A 20,852-nucleotide genomic window follows, 5' to 3' on the forward strand; every position below is an offset into this window, starting at 1 on the left:
GTAATTATTTATATCATATGGTTTAGTATATTGTAATTTTCCTAACTCAGTGAAAGCCTTTTTAATACATGTGAAGTCATTCACAATGAGGCCTTTTCCGTAATATACTGTCTAGATGATCAGTCAAAACAGCTAAGAATAAGTGCATCTGTGCTAAGATTGCGGTATTCTGTTCCAGCACAGTTGGCACTCAACAAATTCCATTAACTATAATGGGTTCTGTCGGGTGTCCGGAGCGAATACCTAGATTTTACTGGACAGAATACCTCTGCATGTACTTTGTCCTTTTTCTGCCGGAATCTTTAATGAGACTCCTGCCAGGACCTCTGGCGCAGATTTGAACCTGGCGTTAGGCTGCTCATACACATCTAATATGTACTGGTTGAACATTGCCAATTTGGGTGGCACCCGCCATCAATCTAATGTGCATGGGGGCCTCCCAACAACCTCAGTGACAGATGCTGGGTTATATAAGCCATTATAAGTAAGTGCTTTGACCATCCACTGGAATCAGATAGATGGTCCCAATTTTCATGTTTTTCCAAATAGATAATTGTGCTGGTCAGTTTTTCTTCGATGACTCATTGTTAGGCCTAGTTCACACGAACGTTTTTTTCTTTTTGCGAGTGTACGGGCCGTTTTTTTGTGTTCCGTATACGGAACCATTCATTTCAATGGTTCCGCAAAAAAAACTGAATGTGTTCCGTATGCATTCCGTTTCCGTATTTCCGTTTTTCCGTTCTGTTGAAAGATAGAACATGTCCTATACTTGGCCGCAAATCACGTTCCATTAAAATCAATGGGTCTGCAAAAAAACCGGAACACATACGGAAATGCATCCGTATGTCTTCCGTATCTGTTCCGTTTTTGCTGAGCCATCTATTGAAAATGTTATGCCCAGCCCAATTTTTTCTATGTAATTACTGTATACTGTATATGCCATACGGAAAAACGGAACAGTAACGGAAACACAACGGAACTCAAAAACGGAACAACGGATCTGTGAAAAACGGACCGCAAAAACTATAAAAGCCATACGTTCGTGTAAACTAGGCCTTAGTCATTAAAATTCTGCACTGATTTACTGCACTTGTGTGTCTATATATCACCGCTAACATTTTTAGGACATACAGTGTGTATTTGAAATAGCTTATATTATCCCATACAGGAGAGTTTGGTATACAACATACCTGTACTTGTTACTTTGTAAAGTAAATGCAAAATTGAATAACGCTGTTTGTCACAAAAAAAATATACACTTCAGACTTTAAGAACACCATTTATCAAACAGCAAGTTTGAGGTGTGTTGGGAAGGCACTGCAATAGCACAGAAACCACAACTGAACTTTTATTGTTCATCTACAGGAATTGTTCTAGTTGTGAGCATCAAACCTGGAGTGTCTCAAAATCCAGATGAAATTGACAGAACAGGGAGTACACCAGAAGTCACTACTGTTGATGCACTGCTCGACCTGTTAAGGTAGGATAATAGTACTCATGTTCATAGGTAACTGGAAAGTTACATTCTCATTCGCTGCGCATATACTTTTCAAGATGGCTATCTGACATACAAAAGGTGAAATGTTTTTCAGAACAACCCTGTATCAGTAAAGTAAAGAAAATATTATAGTAATAAAACAACATAATCATAATGATTATGGTATTTTCGTAAAATATTGGGGTGTTCTGAGATGGCGTATCTTTGGAATAGGTCATCAATATCAGATCGGTGGTGCCCTGAATCTCAGAATCCCCACCGACTAGCTATTTGTAGGGGCCGTGCAAGTGCTACAGATGCTTCAGTGTTAACCTGTGTTAAGTCTACCTTTGCTCTGTATACTGTATATATTCTCAGCAGTGCAGGGTTGGGTAGGTTTGTCCCAATCGGAGAATACTTTGCACCACCAGACTAAAAGCAGACACAATTAGGTAAAAAACTAAAATAGGTTGTAGGGTTCGGACGAGCATTGCAGTCCCTTCTAATAGCTGATCAATGGGGGTACTGAGTAAGACCCCCACTAGTCTCATATCAATGACCTATCCCAAGGTTCCCAAAGCGTCAGCTGTAAGATAAAAATAAATCTGAAGAACCTAAGGTGGCACCTACAGATAGTACTTGCTAATCACAATATGTTACATACTGTATTTGGCCCAATTTTTTTTTTTAAATAACCGAACTTATAAAAAGCACAATATTTATCTAATTAATAATAGACTGTATTTTCTGGGCAACAGTTTAATACTTGTAGCCATTTCTGCTATTTTAACCATTTTTGGTGAGATTGGTCTATCTAGATCAGGGGTCATCAACCTTTGGCACTCCGGCTGTTGTGAAGAGCAGAGAAGGTATGCATGCTGGAAGTTGAAGCTTCACAATAGCTGGAGTGCCAGAGGTTGTCTATCCCTGGTCTAGATATATAGATATGCTGTATATATCTATTTATACAGTAAATTTAGTTGCAGTTTATATCAGAAGGCATATTTTAAGGTTCCTGTCTCTTAAACGTACCTTCTCTAATTTATATATAAAAGGGGTTTTCTGAGATTTTAATACTGATGACCTATCCTTTGGCCAAGGCCTCTCAGCTTTTCCTATCCATCAGTCCATCAGTCATGTGGCCTAGGAGCAGCTCAGGCCCATTGAAGTGAATGGGGCTCAGTGCAATACCACACATAGCTGCTATACAATGTACAGTGCTGTGCTTCATAAGCTGCAAAAAATCCCCAGTGCCTTCTCAAACAGCTGATCGGCAGCGGTGTCGGACCCCTATTTATCAGATACTGACAACCTATCCAGAGGATAGTTCATCGGTATTAAAACTTCAGAAAACCCTTTTAAAACACTGAATAACGGCTTAGCTTTAAGCAATGTTTGGCAATAGGTTATACCAAATCTATTAGGACAATGGCTGAAGACTCAGGGAGGGATTTCTTGTCCCTCCATGCCTGTTTTTTGGCATAGGTTTTCAACTTATTAAACACCATGATCAAATTTAGATAAACTTGGCGTTTTTACGACACTTTTGTTGGTTTCCAAAAGGGGGCGTGGTGAGGGTGGGACATGGGGGGGGGCCATTGTGTCCAGATTTATCATCATTTACAACATGACTTAAATCTATGCCAGTTGTGTCATGTTATAATGGGCAATGTCCAACTTAAATTAGCTTTACTTAGAAAAAGGTACACTGTGCCATAAATTCAGTGTACTCATTTACGAAAGCTCCTCAAAGGTATTATCAATATATATATGGCATTCTAGGTAATCTTGGAGATAACGGTTGCTGAATAACAGACAGAGAGAGCTGTTGTGACTAGGCAGCTAATGCACAACAAAATGTTGCAGTTAAGGTCATTTATGGTCACAATTAACATCAGTGCTACAGTAAAACCTTCATACAAATTCAGGGAAGACAAATGAAATAGCTTCTGCTATATATTGCACAAATATACATAACTTAGAGCATATGTGGAGGCATGCGATCCAGGGATTAAAGGACTTTTTTGGGAGTTTAATAATGAGGACCTGTCCTTAGCATAGGTTATCAATGTCAGATCAGCAGGGGTTCAGCTGAAGCTTCTGTGTTCCAGAACCAGGCATTGGAATAACCATAGCTCCGCACACTGTGTAGTGGCTGTGCCTGGTTACTGCAGTGCTTTCTCCTGTATGAACAATAGGTCAGTAATATTAAACTCCCCTATAAACCTTTGAATTGATTGGCACTTGTCAGAGTGAAAGGTAGCGCTAGTCATCATTGTCTCCTGTGATAGTTTGGAATTTTTGGGACTTTTCTTTATTTTTTTGTGTTATTTTTTGCAAATAACTGATTTTTCAGAGGTACAAGTCCTAAAGTACAGTAGCTACTGTTGTTACCTTTACAATTGATCAAAGTTGTTGTAAGAGTTTTTACCAAAAAATAATCTGTCTTTAATTTTCATGTTTCTAAAATTATTTGTATATTTTTATTTTCTAAAGAACATTTAATATAGTATTAGATAATCAGCATAGAAGTGGTTTTGTATGAAAGTGTAAAAGAAAGTTAGACAAGCACCTCGAAGCTATGTATAAAAAGAGGCGTTAAAAGTGCAAGCTACCATGGCTGCAGTGTAAAAGCAAACGAGGACTACGAGTAGCAGCACATTGCTTTATGCGCAAAGACACATGAAAATAATGGAAACACGAATAACTGTAAATTGCATTACTGCTATACTTACTGTATGAAAATTAGAAGCTCTTTGAGCATATTTTTGATCAAAAGTGTGTTAGGCCCATCTGCTAACGACAAGGTGGCTTCCAAAAGATGGGACCTACACTAAAAGACTTTCCTATCCTGGGAAACCAAGCTATATGATACTCTTATTAGAAGCACTAGGCATATGGACAGTGCACGATCTAAATAGGAGAAGCCACTCCAACAAAAATACAATTCAAAAGAAAGTAAGACCACCACCTCCAAGCTCTGTATAAAAAGAGGGGTTCATGTGCAAGCTACCATGGCTGCGATGTAAAAGCAAACCTTTAAACTTCGGATTGGCACATGTGCCAGAGTGGAAGGTAGCTCTTGTCGTTATTGTCTCCCATGGTAGAATACCTTTAGTTGTTTGGAATTTTTGGATTTAGATTTTTAGATTTTAGATTTTTTTGTGTTATTTTGTACAAATAAGTGACTTTTTAAAGGTGCAAGTCTTAAAGTACAGTATCTTTTGTTGTCACCTTCACAGTTTATCAAAGTTGTTGTAAAAGTTTATACCAAAAATCATTTTTCTTTAATTTGTATGTTTCTAAATGCTTTGTGTGGTTTTATTTTCAAGAACATTTCATTTAGAGTTAGATAATCAGCATGGAAGAAGTTTCTTAACTGTATGAACCATGAGCCTATGGAACTCAGTGCCTCATGATGTTATGATAGTTGAGCAATGAAGGATTCTAAAAGAGGTCTGGATATGCCTTTCTAGAAATAAAAAAACATTACAACTTATAGGGAGTAGATAGAGACTGGAGATGGGTCATTGATACAGGGAGTTATTATGACATACTTGGATTTGGGACAAAATTTGTAGATGTAACTAGATCAGTCTGCACTTTATTTTGTTACGAAAATGGAATAAGTGTGGACATATCTGTGTTGTATATCTTTTAATACATCATTATTGTCTTTGAGAATGGCGTTCTTAACTAAACATATGCTTACCTCTTAGAAATATGTTCCCGGAAAATCTTGTCCAGGCATGCTTCCAACAGGTAAGACGACACCCTTCATTTATTGCTTTTCACATATAATTCAGTATTGTCAAGTAACTTGCTAATGACCGTAGATCATATGTTATTATTTTTGGATGATTTTGCTTATATCATATCACTACAAGTTATTAGCTTGCAGAAGACTAAAGAAATGTGTCACGACCATGTTTATGGCCGTGACTCCTTGGGAGCCGCATACAGTTGCCCGCGGTTTGGGTTGTAGTGTCAACCGCAGCTGGAGGCATAATGTTGTTTGCCTCAAGTGCAGTTGCCGCGGACAATAGGTATGTGTGCAGTTTCCTTGGAGTTGTATGCGTGTATGTATGCACTTTTGTATGTCTGTGTGCACTCTGATTTATGTTTGGTGTGCACTGACATCTTCCCTTCACTGTGGCTGTCCGTGGCAACGTTTGGTTGTATTGTGTACATGTGGTGGCAGTCCTGACTCCCAGGACATGGTTGCCACCCATGTCGTTGCCTGCGGTAACAGCCACAGTGTGTTCTTGGGTTTGACACTTCCCCTTTAAGTTGTGTTTTCCCCATCCTCAGCCGTGACAAAATGTTGCCCAATATGATAAAATTGCAGAATTATCCCTTAGGAATTATGCTGAGCTCCAGGATAATGTGTTAATGTGTCTTATGGTACTTTCACACTTGTGGCAGAGTGATCTGGCAAGCAGTTCCGTCCCCGGAACTGCCTGCCATATGAGGCAATCTGCATGCAAACGGACAGCATTTGTAGACTGATCCGGATGCAGATCCGTCTTACAAATGCATTGCAAGAATGGATCCGTCTCTCCAGATGTCAACCGGAGAAACGGATCGGTTATATATATATATTTTTACATTTTTACCGGTCTGCGCATACTGTATTTTTAATGCCGGATCCAGCACTAATACATTTCAATGTAAATTTATTTCAGCAACTGATCTGGAATTTTGGATGGAGATAATACCGCAGCATGCTGCAGTATTTCCTCCGTACAAAACGCCGTTCAGTGACTGAACCAATGACATCCTGATGCATCCTGAACGGATTTCTCTCCATTCAGAATGCATTAGGATAAAACTGATTAGTTCTTTTCCTGTATTAAGCTCCTATGACCCTTAATCAGTGAGAAATTCTATAAATGGTTAGTCCAGTAGATGGGGAAAATATCACTTACCAATGTCAACCAAATACTATGGGATTTCACATGGCAGTCTTGGTAAAAACCTTGCAGTGGAAGATCCGACCAATTTATTAAGAGACACATGCCTCTTAATAAGTTTGTCACATCTTCTGCTGTTTGTGCCAGTCAGGCCGCAGAGCTCCCACCCTTTGTCCCCTGGTGTAGTACAAACTGACTGAGCCTTTGTAAAAAATATGATTAGACTTAGGCCTCATTAACACGGCCGTTGTTTTGGTGCACATCGGCGGCTCGGATGCGGACCCATTCACTTCAATGGGGCCGCAAAAGATGCGGACAACACTCCATGTGCTGTCTGCATCCGTTGCTCTGTTCCGTGGCCCCGCAAAAAAATAATAACATGTCCTATGCTTGTCCGCGCTTTGCAGACAAGAATAGGCATTTATATTTAAGGCTGTCCGTTCCGTGTCATAAATTTCGGGAACATACACGGAAGCCATCCGTGTTTTGCAGATCCGCGATTTGCGGACCGCAAAACACACCACGGTCGTGTGCATGAGGCCTTATCTACAGGTATTTTGAGCTTCAAATCTAAATTACTTCAAACCAGACAAAAGTGCAAATACAGTGGGATGCGAAAGTTTGGGCAACCTTGTTAATCGTCAATATTTTCCTGTATAAATCGTTGGTTGTTACGATAAAAAATGTCAGTTAAATATATCATATAGGAGACACACAGTGATATTTGAGAAGTGAAATGAAGTTTATTGGATTTACAGAAAGTGTGCTATAATTGTTTAAACAAAATTAGGCAGGTGCATAAATTTGGGCACCACAAAAAAGAAATGAAATGAATATTTAGTAGATCCTCCTTTTGCAGAAATTACAGCCTCTAAACACTTCCTGTAGGTTCCAATGAGAGTCTGGATTCTGGTTGAAGGTATTTTGGACCATTCCTCTTTACAAAACATCTTTAGTTCATTCAGGTTTGATGGCTTCACACCACAGATTTTCAATTATATTCAGGTCTGGGGACTGAGATGGCCATTCCAGAACGTTGTACTTGTTCCTCTGCATAAATGCCTTAGTGGATTTTGAGCAGTGTTTAGGGTCGTTGTCTTCAGCTTTGTCAATGATTCCTGGACAGTGGTCTCCATAATCTGCTGATACTGAGTGGAATCCATGCATCCCTCAACTTTGACAAGATTCCCAGTCCCTGCACTGGCCACACAGCCCCACAGCATGATGGAACCACCACCATATTTTACTGTAGGTAGCAGGTGTTTTTCTTGGAATGCTGTGTTCTTTTTCCTCCATGCATAACGCCCCTTGTTATGGCCAAATAACTCAATTTTAGTTTCATCAGCCCACAGCACCTTATTCCAAAATGAAGCTGGCTTGTTCAAATGTGCTTTAGCCCACCTCAAGCGGCACTTTTTGTGCTGTGGGCGGAGAAAAGGCTTCCTCTGCATCACTCTCGCATACAGCATCTCCTTGTGTAAAGTGCGGCGAATGGTTGAACGATGCACAGTGACTCCATCTGCAGCAAGATGATGTTGTAGGTCTTTGGTGCTGGTCTGTGGGTTGACTCTGACTGTTCTCACCCTTCGTCTCTTCTGTCTATCCGAGATTTTTCTTGGTCTGCCACTTAGAGCCTTAACTTGAACGGAGCCTGTGGTCTTCCATTTCCTCAATATGTTCCTAACTGTGGAAACAGACAGCTGAAATCTCTGAGACAGCTTTCTGTATCCTTCCCCTAAACCATGATGGTGAACAAGCTTTGTCTTCAGGTCATTTGAGAGTTGTTTTGAGACCCCCATGTTGCTACTCTTCAGAGAAAATTAAGAGGAGGGAAACTTACAATTGACCCCCTTAAATACGCTTTCTCATAATTGGATTCACCTGTGTATGTAGGTCAGGGGTCACTGAGCTTACCAAGCCAATTTGAGTTCCAATAATTAGTTTTAAAGGTTTTGGAATCAATAAAATGACAACAGTGCCCAAATTTATGCACCTGCCTAATTTTGTTTAAAGGGAACCTGTCACCGGGATTTTGTGTATAGAGCTGAGGACATGGGTTGCTAGATGGCCACTAGCACATCCGCAATACCCAGTCCCCATAGCTCTCTGTGCTTTTATTGTGTAACAATCCCGATTTGATACATATGCAAATTAACATAAAAGCGTCATATCTTTCTTGTGTGACCAGAGAAGAGTCTTATTTTCAAGCTCTAACTCATCTCAGGTTAATTTGCATATGTATCAAATCGTTTTTTTTTTTCCACAATAAAAGCACACAGAGCTATGAGGACTGGATATTGCGGATGTGCTAGTGGCCATCTAGCAGCCCATGTCCTCAGCTCTATACCCAAAATCCTGGTGACAGGTTCCTTTTAAACAATTATAGCACACTTTCTGTAAATCCAATAAACTTCATTTCACTTCTCTAATATCACTGTGTGTGTCTCCTATATGATATATTTAACTGACATTTTTTATCGTAACATCCAACGATTTATACAGGAAAATCATGACGATTAACAAGGTTGCCCAAACTTTCGCATCCCACTGTATTGCCTATTAATATGGTACCCCCTTAGTATATTAAACTGCACCAGATTTATCACAATGACTGACTAGTCTAAGGGGGGTAATGTATGTGACTTGTTGGCCTTTTAACTGTTTGGTTTGAAGCCATTTTTTGTGACAAATTTACAAAATGTTGGAAGCCATTTCTTACATTTTTTGCACAAAATACCTATGGATTTTTCAGTCTAAAATCTAATCATAGGCTCCATTAGTTTGTACTCCACCAGGGGACTGAAGTACACTTGCAACAATTTGGCTTTTTTCAGCAAAAAGTGTCAATGATAAATCTGGCTAAAAATTTACCACCACAAAACATCTGGCTGCCCCTTTGTTAATGCTAAAGACCGGATAGTGCACAAACTTACCTAAAAATGGAGCAAATGCGACATAAATTTGGAGCAAATGGCTTCTCCGCCAACAAAACAGGCAAAATCACTCAATTTATCTGGCACAGTGCACTTGATACATTACGCCCCATTTGTTGGCATAGTTTATTCAAAAGAAAATGTGGCAAGTGGCATAGGTTTTGGTGCACGTGAGACATTTAGACCATGCCTCCTTTCCTGTGAAGCCATACCTCTTTTGCAATAAGCCAACACCCTTTGTCAGGCAAGTTGCCTAAAATTGTCTATAACGCTTAATAAATGTAGAAGACATGTACACCGTTTTGTGGCGCAAATTGCACAAGAATCCTGATGCATTTTCATTACTATCATTTTGGGTGGGTTGGAGGTGAAATGCAGTGCAATCTATCTGCAGGCAGCTTGTTATACTGAATATACAAGTGAATCATTTCCCAAATATCTGTATATATCAGTCTGCTCAGCTCCTTCGCTATAACCTGCTTTCTGCAGACTGCACTGCATTTCCATGGTGACAGGTTCCCTTTAAAGATTCATATGCTGCCATCTGACGATTGATAACCTCTTGAAAACCAATTGCATGCGTGTCTGTTTTTCAATTCAGACTGAAATTGGCTCCTCTTTGATATCTTGTTTAATTGTGGATTTCTCAAATAGTAATTTTCTGATTGATTGTATCTGTAGGAGTGGTCTGAAAACACTAGCCTAGTTCAAAATCTATGCTCCTTCATGTACAGTTTATCCCGATGTTGAGCACCCTATAATATACAGACCACTTGAAGACTTCAGACTGATGAATTTCAGATGTGGCGTATAGTTCAGTCAAAATAGCTCCAGAAGTAGTACAGATTCAAATGTAGGTTAACTGTACCAGTATCAGATGAGTTATAGTACCTCCACTATTTTCAATACAGCAATTTCAGGCTGGGTTTCCACATTCAAGTTGTTTGGTGCAGTTTTTGAAGCCAGAACCAGGAACAAGTCATAAACAGCATGAAAAACCTGAATGTGAAAGCCCATCCTTAGAAAAATACATTCTAGGATAGGGTGCACAACCTTTTTTGGTCTGAGGGCCGCATTGTCACATTGCTCTATTTCAAGTTGCAAATTAAAAAAAATGTTGATCGGCGCTAATTTGCATCGGCCTATTACACAGGCATATGTAAAGGGACTGGGGATGAATAATCGCTACCACTGTCATTCCTCCTTCATTTAGTTATATTGATTATCGGTAGCACATCCCTGATTACACAAAGAGACGTGCGGCACGATTATACCGGCCAGATATCAGGAATGAACGTTCCTATTAACACTTGTTCCCAGTAATTGACCTGAATATCTCACAGTGTATTAGGGTCTTAATGGGATTTCCCAGTAAAAATGTATTTTTAACACGTTCCTGCAGCACAGCCCCTGAAACCGAAGAGTTAAACTTACCCGCTCCCCTCCGCTCCGGTCCTCTGCGCTGCCCCCACTGCCTCCATCTTCCAGTCCCTGCGCGGTTTTCATCTGGCAGTGCATGGCCATGGTCACATGCAGCCCTCAAGCCAATGACTGGCTTCAGCAGTGATGTGGCCACAAGCAGCATGTCACCACTGGAGCCAGTCATTGACTGGAGCAGTGCATGTGACCATGACCATGCACTGCCAGGTGTAAACAGTGCAGGAACCAGAAGATGGAGGCAGCGGGGGAAGCGCAGAGGACCAGAGCAGGGTGGAGCAGTTAAGTATGAATCTTCTGTTTCAAGGGCCATGCTGCAGGAACTTGTTAAAAAAAATCATTTTTACAGGAAAAACCCAGAAAAGTGGCGACATTTCCCTCCATCCTGCCCCTTATTCATAAATCAGTGCTTTCCTTTACTGCAGAGGACGGCGCTCATTGGTTATTACCACCTTCTGCCCCACACTTACAGGCGCCATGTAATAACCAGTAGGCACTTTCCCTTACTAGTGGGGAAAGCGCTTATTGGTAAACCCTTTGATAACCAGTCCTGAACATACACTTTTTTTGTGATTTATCGCACTTGGTGGTTCAAACCATTATAACTTTTTTATGTTTTATGTGTTGGGACTACCAAAATAATTTTTACAACAATTTTTTACTTGACACATAGGTCCTTTTTCTTAATTTTTCATTTTTATTTTATACTTTTATTTGTATTTTATTAATATTTTATTGTATTATTTTTTTTAATTGGTTTATCACTTATTTTTTAAATATATTTTTGCCACATAATATGTCCCCAAGAGGTCATAAAAAGACTGTGGGGGACAATGAACACTATTTTTCACTTTTTATTTTTTTCTTTTATTTGTATTTTATTATTATTATTATTATTATTATTACTTTTTATTTTTTTCTTATAATTTTCAATTTATTTTTATATATATTTTTGCCACATAATATAAAATCATAAAAAGCGTGTTGGGGGACAGTGAACACTCTTATATTTTTCAATTTTCAATTTTATTTTTTGTCTTTTTTTTTATAATTTCCTATTTATTTAGCCACATTATATTTTAATTCTTTTTTCTTTCATTTGTGTTTTATTATATATACTTTTTTTTCTTTTTTTTTCAATCATTTTTAACTTATTTTTTTAATATACTTTTTCCACATAATTTGTCCCCAAGAGGTCACTGAAAGACCTTTGGGAGACAATAGAAGATTTTTTTTTTTGCACTATTTCCACTGTAACTGGGGCATTCAAAGGATCCCCAGTTACAGGGGAAACCAGCCTGCTGTAGGGGCATTGTACAGGGCATAGCTGATCAGAGTCTCCTGACCCTGCAGCTCTGTGCTCCTCTGCCCCCAAGCAGGGTCCAGAGTGCCGCTCACCTATCTGAGGAGAAGGCAGGAGCGCTGATACACTGCTTCTGCCTTCTTCTTGGCAGCCGGGGACCCGTCCTGCTCCTGCTACAGTGCGGGAGCAGGAGCTGTAATGCTCTGCCATGCGGTTCTCAGGGCAGTAACACAGCTGATCACATGATCATCTGTGTTTCTGTCCAGCAGGACGGGGGCTGCAAACCATGGCTCTAAGGGCCGCATACGTCCCGTGGGTTGTGCAACCCTGTTCTAGGAGAACCTAGCATATATATGGTTTAAGTTTAAAATCAAGCCTTAGTGGTTCTTAACTATACAATCAAAGAATCTGGGACAATAACACATAGAATATTTTCTATTACAGTACAAAACCAAGCGTGAAGAGCTGAAACCATCAAAGGAACCTGACAAGAACAGCACCATTCAGAATAATAGTTCCTTCGATCTGTTTTCGACAGGAGATCAAGAGGTAAAATGCAGTTTTGCTTAATACGTTTTGTGTTGATGCCATGGATGTATAGCTTAGTTTATTGATGCTTGGATCCAACATTCCTCATTTTGTATTCTGTACATGGTATAATTTTGTCTTTCCATGCATTTTTTAAATAAGATATAGAGAGCCGATTGCTGAAATGCTATAGGTCAGTCTAAAGGACAAACCCATTGTCATTGCAAATGAAGAAACTGTAGTAGGGGCCTTTGCTGTATATTTGCAAGTTGCCTCTTTGGTGAGTATAGACGTGTGTGAAATAAAAAAAGCGTATACTTTTCTGTAAAGGGTGTATTAGACACCCCAATTATGCGATTATCGGGAGGGAAGCATTCTTTCCCAGCCATCGGCAGATAGCTAGCAGAGGACACTGCTGCCACTACATGCAGCGATGTCCTCCGCAGTATGAGGAGGAGCGATCGCTATGCTATTGCTCATCTCCATTCAGGACAGCAGTGTGCTGGCGGCAGGTCGCTATTAGACAGCGCAATCTGCTGCCAGCAAATCCAGATCTTTCAGCATGCTGAAAGGTCCGGACTGCCCAATGAATGAGCGCTTGCTCGTTCATTGGGCATTTAGAGGCAGTATTAGACTGCGAGATGATCGCATAGGAACGCTTGTTAGCGATTATTGGGCAAAAAATCTGGCAGTCTGATATACCCTTAAGAGACGATTGAACTGGATTGTCCACTTGGCAGCAGAAATTGAGGTGTCTCTATAGAATTCAGCTTTCAAGCCAACAAAATGTAGGTAGTAGAGACAATGGAGCACAGACAGGAGGGGGCGAATAGAATAAAACAGCATATTTGAATAGGAGAGATGTATGCGAGATGCAGTAACTTTGGTAAAGCATCCATTTTTGTATTTGTTCATTAAGATGATAGATGTTTGTTTGATCGACCTGTCCTGTATTCTTTTAAGTTAGGATTCATTTTGCTCTTACAGAACAAAACAACGGAATACAAAATTGTTGGCCTCTACAGCGATGGGGTCAATGTCTTAGGCCTCATTGTCTTTTGCCTTGTATTTGGCGTTGTCATCGGAAAAATGGGGGAGAAGGGACAAGTTTTGGTGGATTTTTTCAATGCACTAAATGATGCAACAATGCAAATAGTCCAGATCATCATGTGGTAAGTGATGAAGATTTATCATACCTAGCAAGCAACACATGCACATGCCTAAACTGGACCTGTTACCACAAAATGCACTGCAATTGGTAAGCACCATGTTATAGGACTGTAATGGCTAACTCCAGCTGTCCAGCTGCTTGGCTGTTCTCAGAACCATATAGAAATGAATGGAGCATCACTGTTATACGAGAAGTTGCGCGGATTGATATATATATATATATATATATATATAATTATAGGAAAATATTCAGTAAAACCAGTATTTTATAAATGTAGCTATCGGTGTAGGGAAAAAAAATCTATAAAACTTGTAATTTATACATTTATATCTTTGCTTTTAACACCTCCTGTGAACAGCTATCGGTGTAGGGAAGAGGTGTTACCAGTGACTGACAGCTATCTCTGCCCTTATACACACAATGCTATCAATCACTGATAACACACCCCTCCTGTACCGATAGCTGTTCACAGGAGGTGTTAAAAGCAAACATATAAATGTATAAATTACAAGTTTTATAGATTTTTTTGCCCCACAAAACTATATAGTAATTCACTCAGCCCCTCCTGCTCTATAACATGGTGCGACGGCTGAGCCTAGTGCTCAGGCGCGGGATCTGTCAGAGCGACGGGTGGGATTGCGGAGGCGGCGCTGAGCTGTAGAAGGCGGCGCAGAAGACAGCGAAGGCGGCGCTGGGCACCCTGTATTAACGGACCTCCCCTTGGGCACCTTAAGTGAGTGATTGACAGGTTATAAAAACCTGTTTTTTGGGAAAATAGAGCCACAGTGAAGTTTAATAAGGCCAGCTTAGTATTATTCTTATTACTCCGGACATGAGCATATGTTTAGGTTATAGGGGTAAAATCTCATGACAGAATCCCTTTAAGCAAAACCTGTACCACTCTGTGCATGATTTGAGACTAGGACGGAGGTTCACCTTCCAGCAGGACAGTGACCCCAAACACACTGCTAAAGCAACACTTGAGTGGTTTAAGGGGAAATGTGTTGGAATGGCCTAGTCAAAGCCCAGATCTCAATCCAATAGAAAATCTGTGGTCAGACGTAAAGATTGCTGTTCACAAGCGCAAACCATCCAACTTGAAGGAGCTGGAGCAGTTTTGCAAGGAGGAATGGGCAAAATCCCAGTGGTAAGATGTGGCAAGCTCATAGAGAATTATCCAAAGCTGTGATTGGAGCTGTGATTGCCGCAAAAGGTGGCTCTACAAAGTATTGACTTTAGGGGGGTGAATAGTTATGCACATTGACTTTTTCTGTTATTTTGTCTTATTTGTTGTTTGCTTCACAATAAAAAAAGAATAAACATCTTCAAAGTTGTGGGCATGTTCTGTAAATTAAATTATGCAAATCCTCAAACAATCCATGTTAATTCCAGGTTGTGAGGCACCAAAAAAAAAAAGGGGGTGAATACTTTTGCAAGGCACTGTATATATATATATATATATATATATATATGTTAGGGGCGTTAATAGGGGCAGTGCTGGAGCTGTGGCAGAGAAAGGAGAAGTGCATTATGAATTTGGAAGCGCTACATATAGTACGTAAACAAATCAGAATAAGTTATTTACATGATGAAAATGGGTTAGGAGAGTCCAAACTGAAAAAAACATGGGAAGATGATGTAAGCAACTACATGAGTATATTTGCTAAAAACTATAGTATGTCCGGAAAATCGCTTTAAGCCTGTCACTACCATTTATATGCAATATAGGTATACAAAATTTACTATAAAGCCCACTGAACTTTAAAGGGAGTCTGTCACCTCCATATGGCCATATACAGTGCTCACATGGCTCTGTAGCACACCTATACAGGATTGTAACGGTACCTTTGTCTTTGTCTTTAGACTTGCACCAGCAGGAAAAACTGAGTTTAATTCATATGCAAATGAGCACTCGCAAGTGCCCAGGGGCGGTGTTCAGTGTGTAGGTGCCCAGGCTGCTCTGCCTTCTTTTCACTTTACTCCTCCCCAGCCTCTGCCTTTGCCCGCCCTCCAAGTCCGGACCTATCAATGAGGCAAGAGACTTGGAGGGCGGGCAAAGGCAGAGGCTGGGGAGGAGTAAAGTGAAAAGAAGGCAGAGCAGCCTGGGCACCTACACACTGAACTCCGCCCCTGGGCACTTGCGAGTGCTCATTTGCATATGAATTAAACTCAGTTTTTCCTGCTGGTGCAAGTTTGAAGACAAAGACAAAGGTACTGTTACAATCTTGTATAGGTGTGCTACAGAGCCATGTGAGCGCTGTATATGGCCATATGGAGGTGACAGACTCCCTTTAAATAGTGTGAAAAAATTAGTTTAGGAATAAATGGGTACACTTTTCAGCTGATCTCTGTAATAAACAGTGAAGATATAGTAACTAGAAATTATTGAACTCTGGTGATATTTCCGAAATGTACAGTTCACAAGTTGGCTGTTTTTCTTCCAATTCTTGTCTCTCTTCCTGAATTCAATAGTTTACTTACTGTCATTTACAGGCTGTCATTGTTTCTTACTAGTCATATAACTTTTCATTCAAATAACACATATACTTATTTCATGCATTTTAGGTACATGCCCATTGGCATCTTGTTTTTGATTGCAGGGAAGATAATTGAAGTTAATGACTGGGAGATCTTCCGTAAGCTTGGTCTTTATATGGCAACAGTATTAAGTGGGTACGTTTTTGTGTAACATATAAAACATACATGTGTTTCTTGCCTCAAGGTTTAGTGATGGCAGGAATGAGCAATATAATGTCAGGTTGACACATTTCATAATGGTGTGACTTTTTTTTTTTTTTTTTTTACAGACTTGCCATCCATTCCTTGATAGTATTGCCACTTATTTATCTAATAATAGTACGAAAGAATCCTTTCCAGTTTGCAATGGGTATGGCACAGGCTCTTCTTACAGCTCTAATGATATCATCAAGGTAAGTATTATTTCATTGTACCATGTGTTACTACTGTAAACACTTCCAAGTTTTCATACACAATTCTCCTGCGGAAAATCTGCAGAGTTTACTCATATGTGGCTGTACACTTCCTTCTCAATAATTTTTATTGCCCTCAATAACATAAAATTGTGCAAGAAATGGATTATAAAATACAGATGTTTAGCACCCAGGCAGATTTACCCTTCGTGCTGAAATCCATCCAAAGTAGTCCTATAAAATGATGTTCACCTAATGTAGCATGTACATAAAATAATATATTATATACCAGTATGTTTTCTTTAGTAAATAAGTATTATAAATTCATATACTTTTGGTCTAAAGAAGGAATAAGCTACATAATTATGTGCAGTGTTAGAGGATAACTGACTATTCTGTTATTCATAATGTCACCACAGAAAACTTCTAGTCGTAGAATATGCAGCCAGGTATATTACTTCTAATATGATGTATTAATGCTTTTCAGCTCAGCCACCCTACCAGTAACTTTCCGATGTGCTGAGGAGAAGAACAGGGTGGACAAAAGGATAACGAGATTTGTTTTACCAGTTGGAGCCACTATCAATATGGATGGCACAGCTCTCTATGAAGCAGTGGCAGCAGTATTCATTGCGCAGCTAAATGACATGAACCTGGATGTTGGTCAGATTGTCACAATTAGGTATGTAGATTCAGTGTTAGCAACCAAAATGTTATTATAGGATTTTTTCTTTCAAATTGCAGTCTTATATCTAATACAATTTTCTGTTTCTGTTTTGTATGACTGTGCAATGCAATTATTATTTATTTGAAAGCACCATTAACTCCATGGTGCTGTACATCAAGGAGGAGCTATGCATACATAATATAAAACAACACAAGTACAATAAGCATGAAACGTACTAACAGACTGAGAAAGGAAAAGAGAAGAATAGTCCTTAAGATAGTCCTGACCAGCAACCCCACTGAAGCAACCAATCACCAGCCTTTGTTGCTGTAGTCAATATCCTCCATCTGTATCTCACCCTCTCACAAAGACAAATGGAGTATCCATATAGTAAAGAACCGTCACTCAGAGGATATAAACTGCAAGATTTAATGCGCCTATGAAATCCAGCACATATAAACCAATAAACACCTTATATTCTCTGAGTGGCAGTGCTTCACTATTTGGACACTCCATATGTCTTTCTGAGAGTGTGAGATACAGGTGGAGGACGTCACGTACAACAACAAAGACTAGTGTTTGGTTGCTTCAGTGGTGTTGGTCATAGGAGAGTGTACTTAGGATCCTCAAGGTGGATTGGAGTGGAAGACTGTGTGTGAAAACCCCGACATGAAAGAAGCAGGGCAGATCTGTTTTGTTACTTTATTAACACACTGGGACTAAGTGGTAGAGGGCCCTGTCTGTGAGAGCCCACAAGGGAAAGGACACAGTAGGTGAGTGTAAAAGCTGCTCAACTGGCTCCATGCTTATTGTAGGTGGTGGGCTTTCTTAAAGAGGTGGGTTTTCAGGTTTCTTTTGACGGTTTGAATGTTGAGGGAGAGTCTGGTTTGCTGGGGTACTGAGTTCCAGAGTATGGGAGATGCACATGAGAAATCCTGTAGATGATTCTGTGAGAAACAGACAAGAGGTAAACAAAGAAAGAGATCCTGTGAGGATTGGAGATTGTGTGTGGGGATGTATCGGGAAAGCAGATTGTGGACAGCTTGTGGACAGCTTTATATGTATTTGCTAGTATTTTGAACTGCATTCGCTGGGCAATGGGGATCCAGTCAAGGGATTGGCAGAAGGGAGAGTCAGAGATGAAAAAAATGGGATATATGAATTAAACAGGCAGCAGAGTTGAGGATAGATTGGACGGGTGCAAGAGTACTAGATGGGAGGCCACAGACCAGGATTTTGCAGGTCCAGGCGGGAAATGCTCTAGCATTTTAGTTGACTCAGTGGGCGAATATGATACATGTAACAGGAGTCGTCCCAGAAGATTGGAAATTAGCAAATGTTGTGCCCATTCATAAGAAAGTAAGCCTGACATCAATAGTGGGGAAATTAATGGAAACCATACTTAAGGAGAGGATTGTGGAACATCTAAAATCCCATGGATTGAAAGATGAAAAACAGCATGGGTTTACTTCAGGGAGATCATGTCAAACTAATCTTATTGATTTTTTTGATTGGGTGACTAAAATAATAGATGGTGGAGGTGCAGTAGACATCGCTTATCTAGACTTTAGTAAGGCTTTTGATACTGTCCCACATAGAAGGCTTATCAATAAAGTGCAGTCTTTGGGCTTGGACTCCCATATTGTTGAATGGATTAGGCAGTGGCTGAGGGACAGGCAACAGAGGGTTGTAGTCAATGGAGTATATTCAGAACAAGGTCTTGTTACCAGTGGGGTACTGGTCAGGGATCTGTTCTGGGACCCATATTGTTTAATATCTTTATCAGCGAAATTGCAGAAGGCCTCGATGGTAAGGTGTGTCTTTTTGCTGATGACACAAAGATTTGTAACAGGGTTGATGTTCCTGGAGGGATACACCAAATGGAAAAGAATTTAGGAAAACTAGAGGAATGGTCAAAAATCTGGCAACTAAAATTTAATATTGATAAGTGCAAGAAAATGCACCTGGGCCGTAAAAACCCAAGAGCAGAATATAAAATCAGTGATACAGTCCTAACCTCAGTATCTGAGGAAAGGGATTTAGGGGTCATTATTTCAGAAGACTTAAAGGTAGGCAGACAATGTCATAGAGCAGCAGGAAATGCTAGCAGAATGCTTGGGTGTATAGGGAGAGACATTACCAGTAGAAAGAGGGAGGTGCTCATGCCGCTCTACAGAGCACTAGTGAGACCTCATTTGGAGTATTGTGCTCAGTACTGGAGACCATATCTCCAGAAGGATATCGATACTTTGGAGAGAGTTCAGAGAAGAGCTACTAAACTGGTACATGGATTGCAGGATAAAACTTACCAGGAAAGATTAAAGGACCTTAACATGTATAGCTTGGAAGAAAGACGAGACAGAGGGGATATGATAGAAACTTTGAAATACATAAAGGGAATCAACAAGGTAAAAGAGGAGAGAATATTTTAAAGAAGAAAAACTGCTACAAGAGGACATAGTTTTAAATTAGAGGGGCAAAGGTTTAAAAGTAATATCAGGAAGTATTACTTTACTGAGAGAGTAGTGGATGCATGGAATAGCCTTCCTGCAGAAGTGGTAGCTGCAAATACAGTGGAGGAGTTTAAGCATGCATGGGATAGGCATAAGGCCATCCTTCATATAGGATAGGGCCAGGGGCTATCCATAGTATTCAGTATATTGGGCAGACTAGATGGGCCAAATGGTTCTTATCTGCCGACACATTCTATGTTTCTATGTTTCTTTAGTTAAAGGTGATAGGAGGTGGTAAAGGATTTGGGTTTTCTGGTTTGAAGGACATGGCAGAATCAAATGTTATCCCAAGTCAGCAGACCTGTGAGACTGGAGAAAACATGGTGCTGCTAACTGTGATGGCTACGTCTGATAGGGGGGCTAAGTGACATGGAGAAAAGATGATGAATTCTGTTTTCTGCATGCTGAGTTTTATGACGTGAGAGGAGAAGAATGAAAATATTGCTGATGACATGGCAGGTAATATTGGAAGCCATGAGACTCTATGAGTTGTCCCAGGCCGAATGTATCAATAGTGAAAGTAGGGCTCCCAGGACACCAACAGAGAGAGGGAAGGAAGTGGTGTATGAATAGGAGACACTGAATGTTCTGTTGGTGAAGTACGAGGAGATTCAGAAGAGGACCAGGTCCCTCATGCCGAGGGATGAGAGGGTTTGCAACAGAAGTGAATAGTTGACTGTGTCAAAGGCAAAGGACAGGTCAAGAAGGATAAGTACAGAGTTATAACGTTTAGCTTTGGCAGCTAGCAGATCAATGCCGATTTACCCCCTTTCCAAGTGAACTACAGTATTGTATAGAACCTGACATTTTGGGGCAGATTTACTAATGTCTATTAAGCTGCATAAACTTAGACCGCCAAATTTATAACAGCGATGCACGCCATTAATAAATTTGTCACATTTATTGACCTGTCCCCTTTTCTAAACACGTTTTGAAAGCATCAAGCTTGGCACAAACATCTGTGCTTTTTTTTTTTTTTT

General features: G+C 40.0%; 1 protein-coding gene across 3 annotated transcripts in view; it reads left to right on the forward strand.

Annotated features, from left to right (window-relative positions):
- Positions 1-20,852, forward strand: part of SLC1A1 (solute carrier family 1 member 1) — a 73,300-nt gene that overhangs the window by 40,293 nt on the left and 12,155 nt on the right. For all 3 annotated transcript variants that reach the window (XM_044272032.1, XM_044272041.1, XM_044272024.1), the window contains exons 4-10: positions 1,366-1,480; positions 5,197-5,239; positions 12,508-12,612; positions 13,579-13,763; positions 16,328-16,435; positions 16,570-16,692; positions 17,180-17,374. In XM_044272032.1, the coding sequence (XP_044127967.1) occupies positions 1,366-1,480; positions 5,197-5,239; positions 12,508-12,612; positions 13,579-13,763; positions 16,328-16,435; positions 16,570-16,692; positions 17,180-17,374 (874 nt within the window). The remainder of the gene's footprint in view (positions 1-1,365; positions 1,481-5,196; positions 5,240-12,507; positions 12,613-13,578; positions 13,764-16,327; positions 16,436-16,569; positions 16,693-17,179; positions 17,375-20,852) is intronic.

This window comes from Bufo gargarizans, chromosome 1 (assembly GCF_014858855.1).
Source record: "Bufo gargarizans isolate SCDJY-AF-19 chromosome 1, ASM1485885v1, whole genome shotgun sequence".
NCBI classification, from domain to species: Eukaryota; Metazoa; Chordata; class Amphibia; order Anura; family Bufonidae; genus Bufo; species Bufo gargarizans.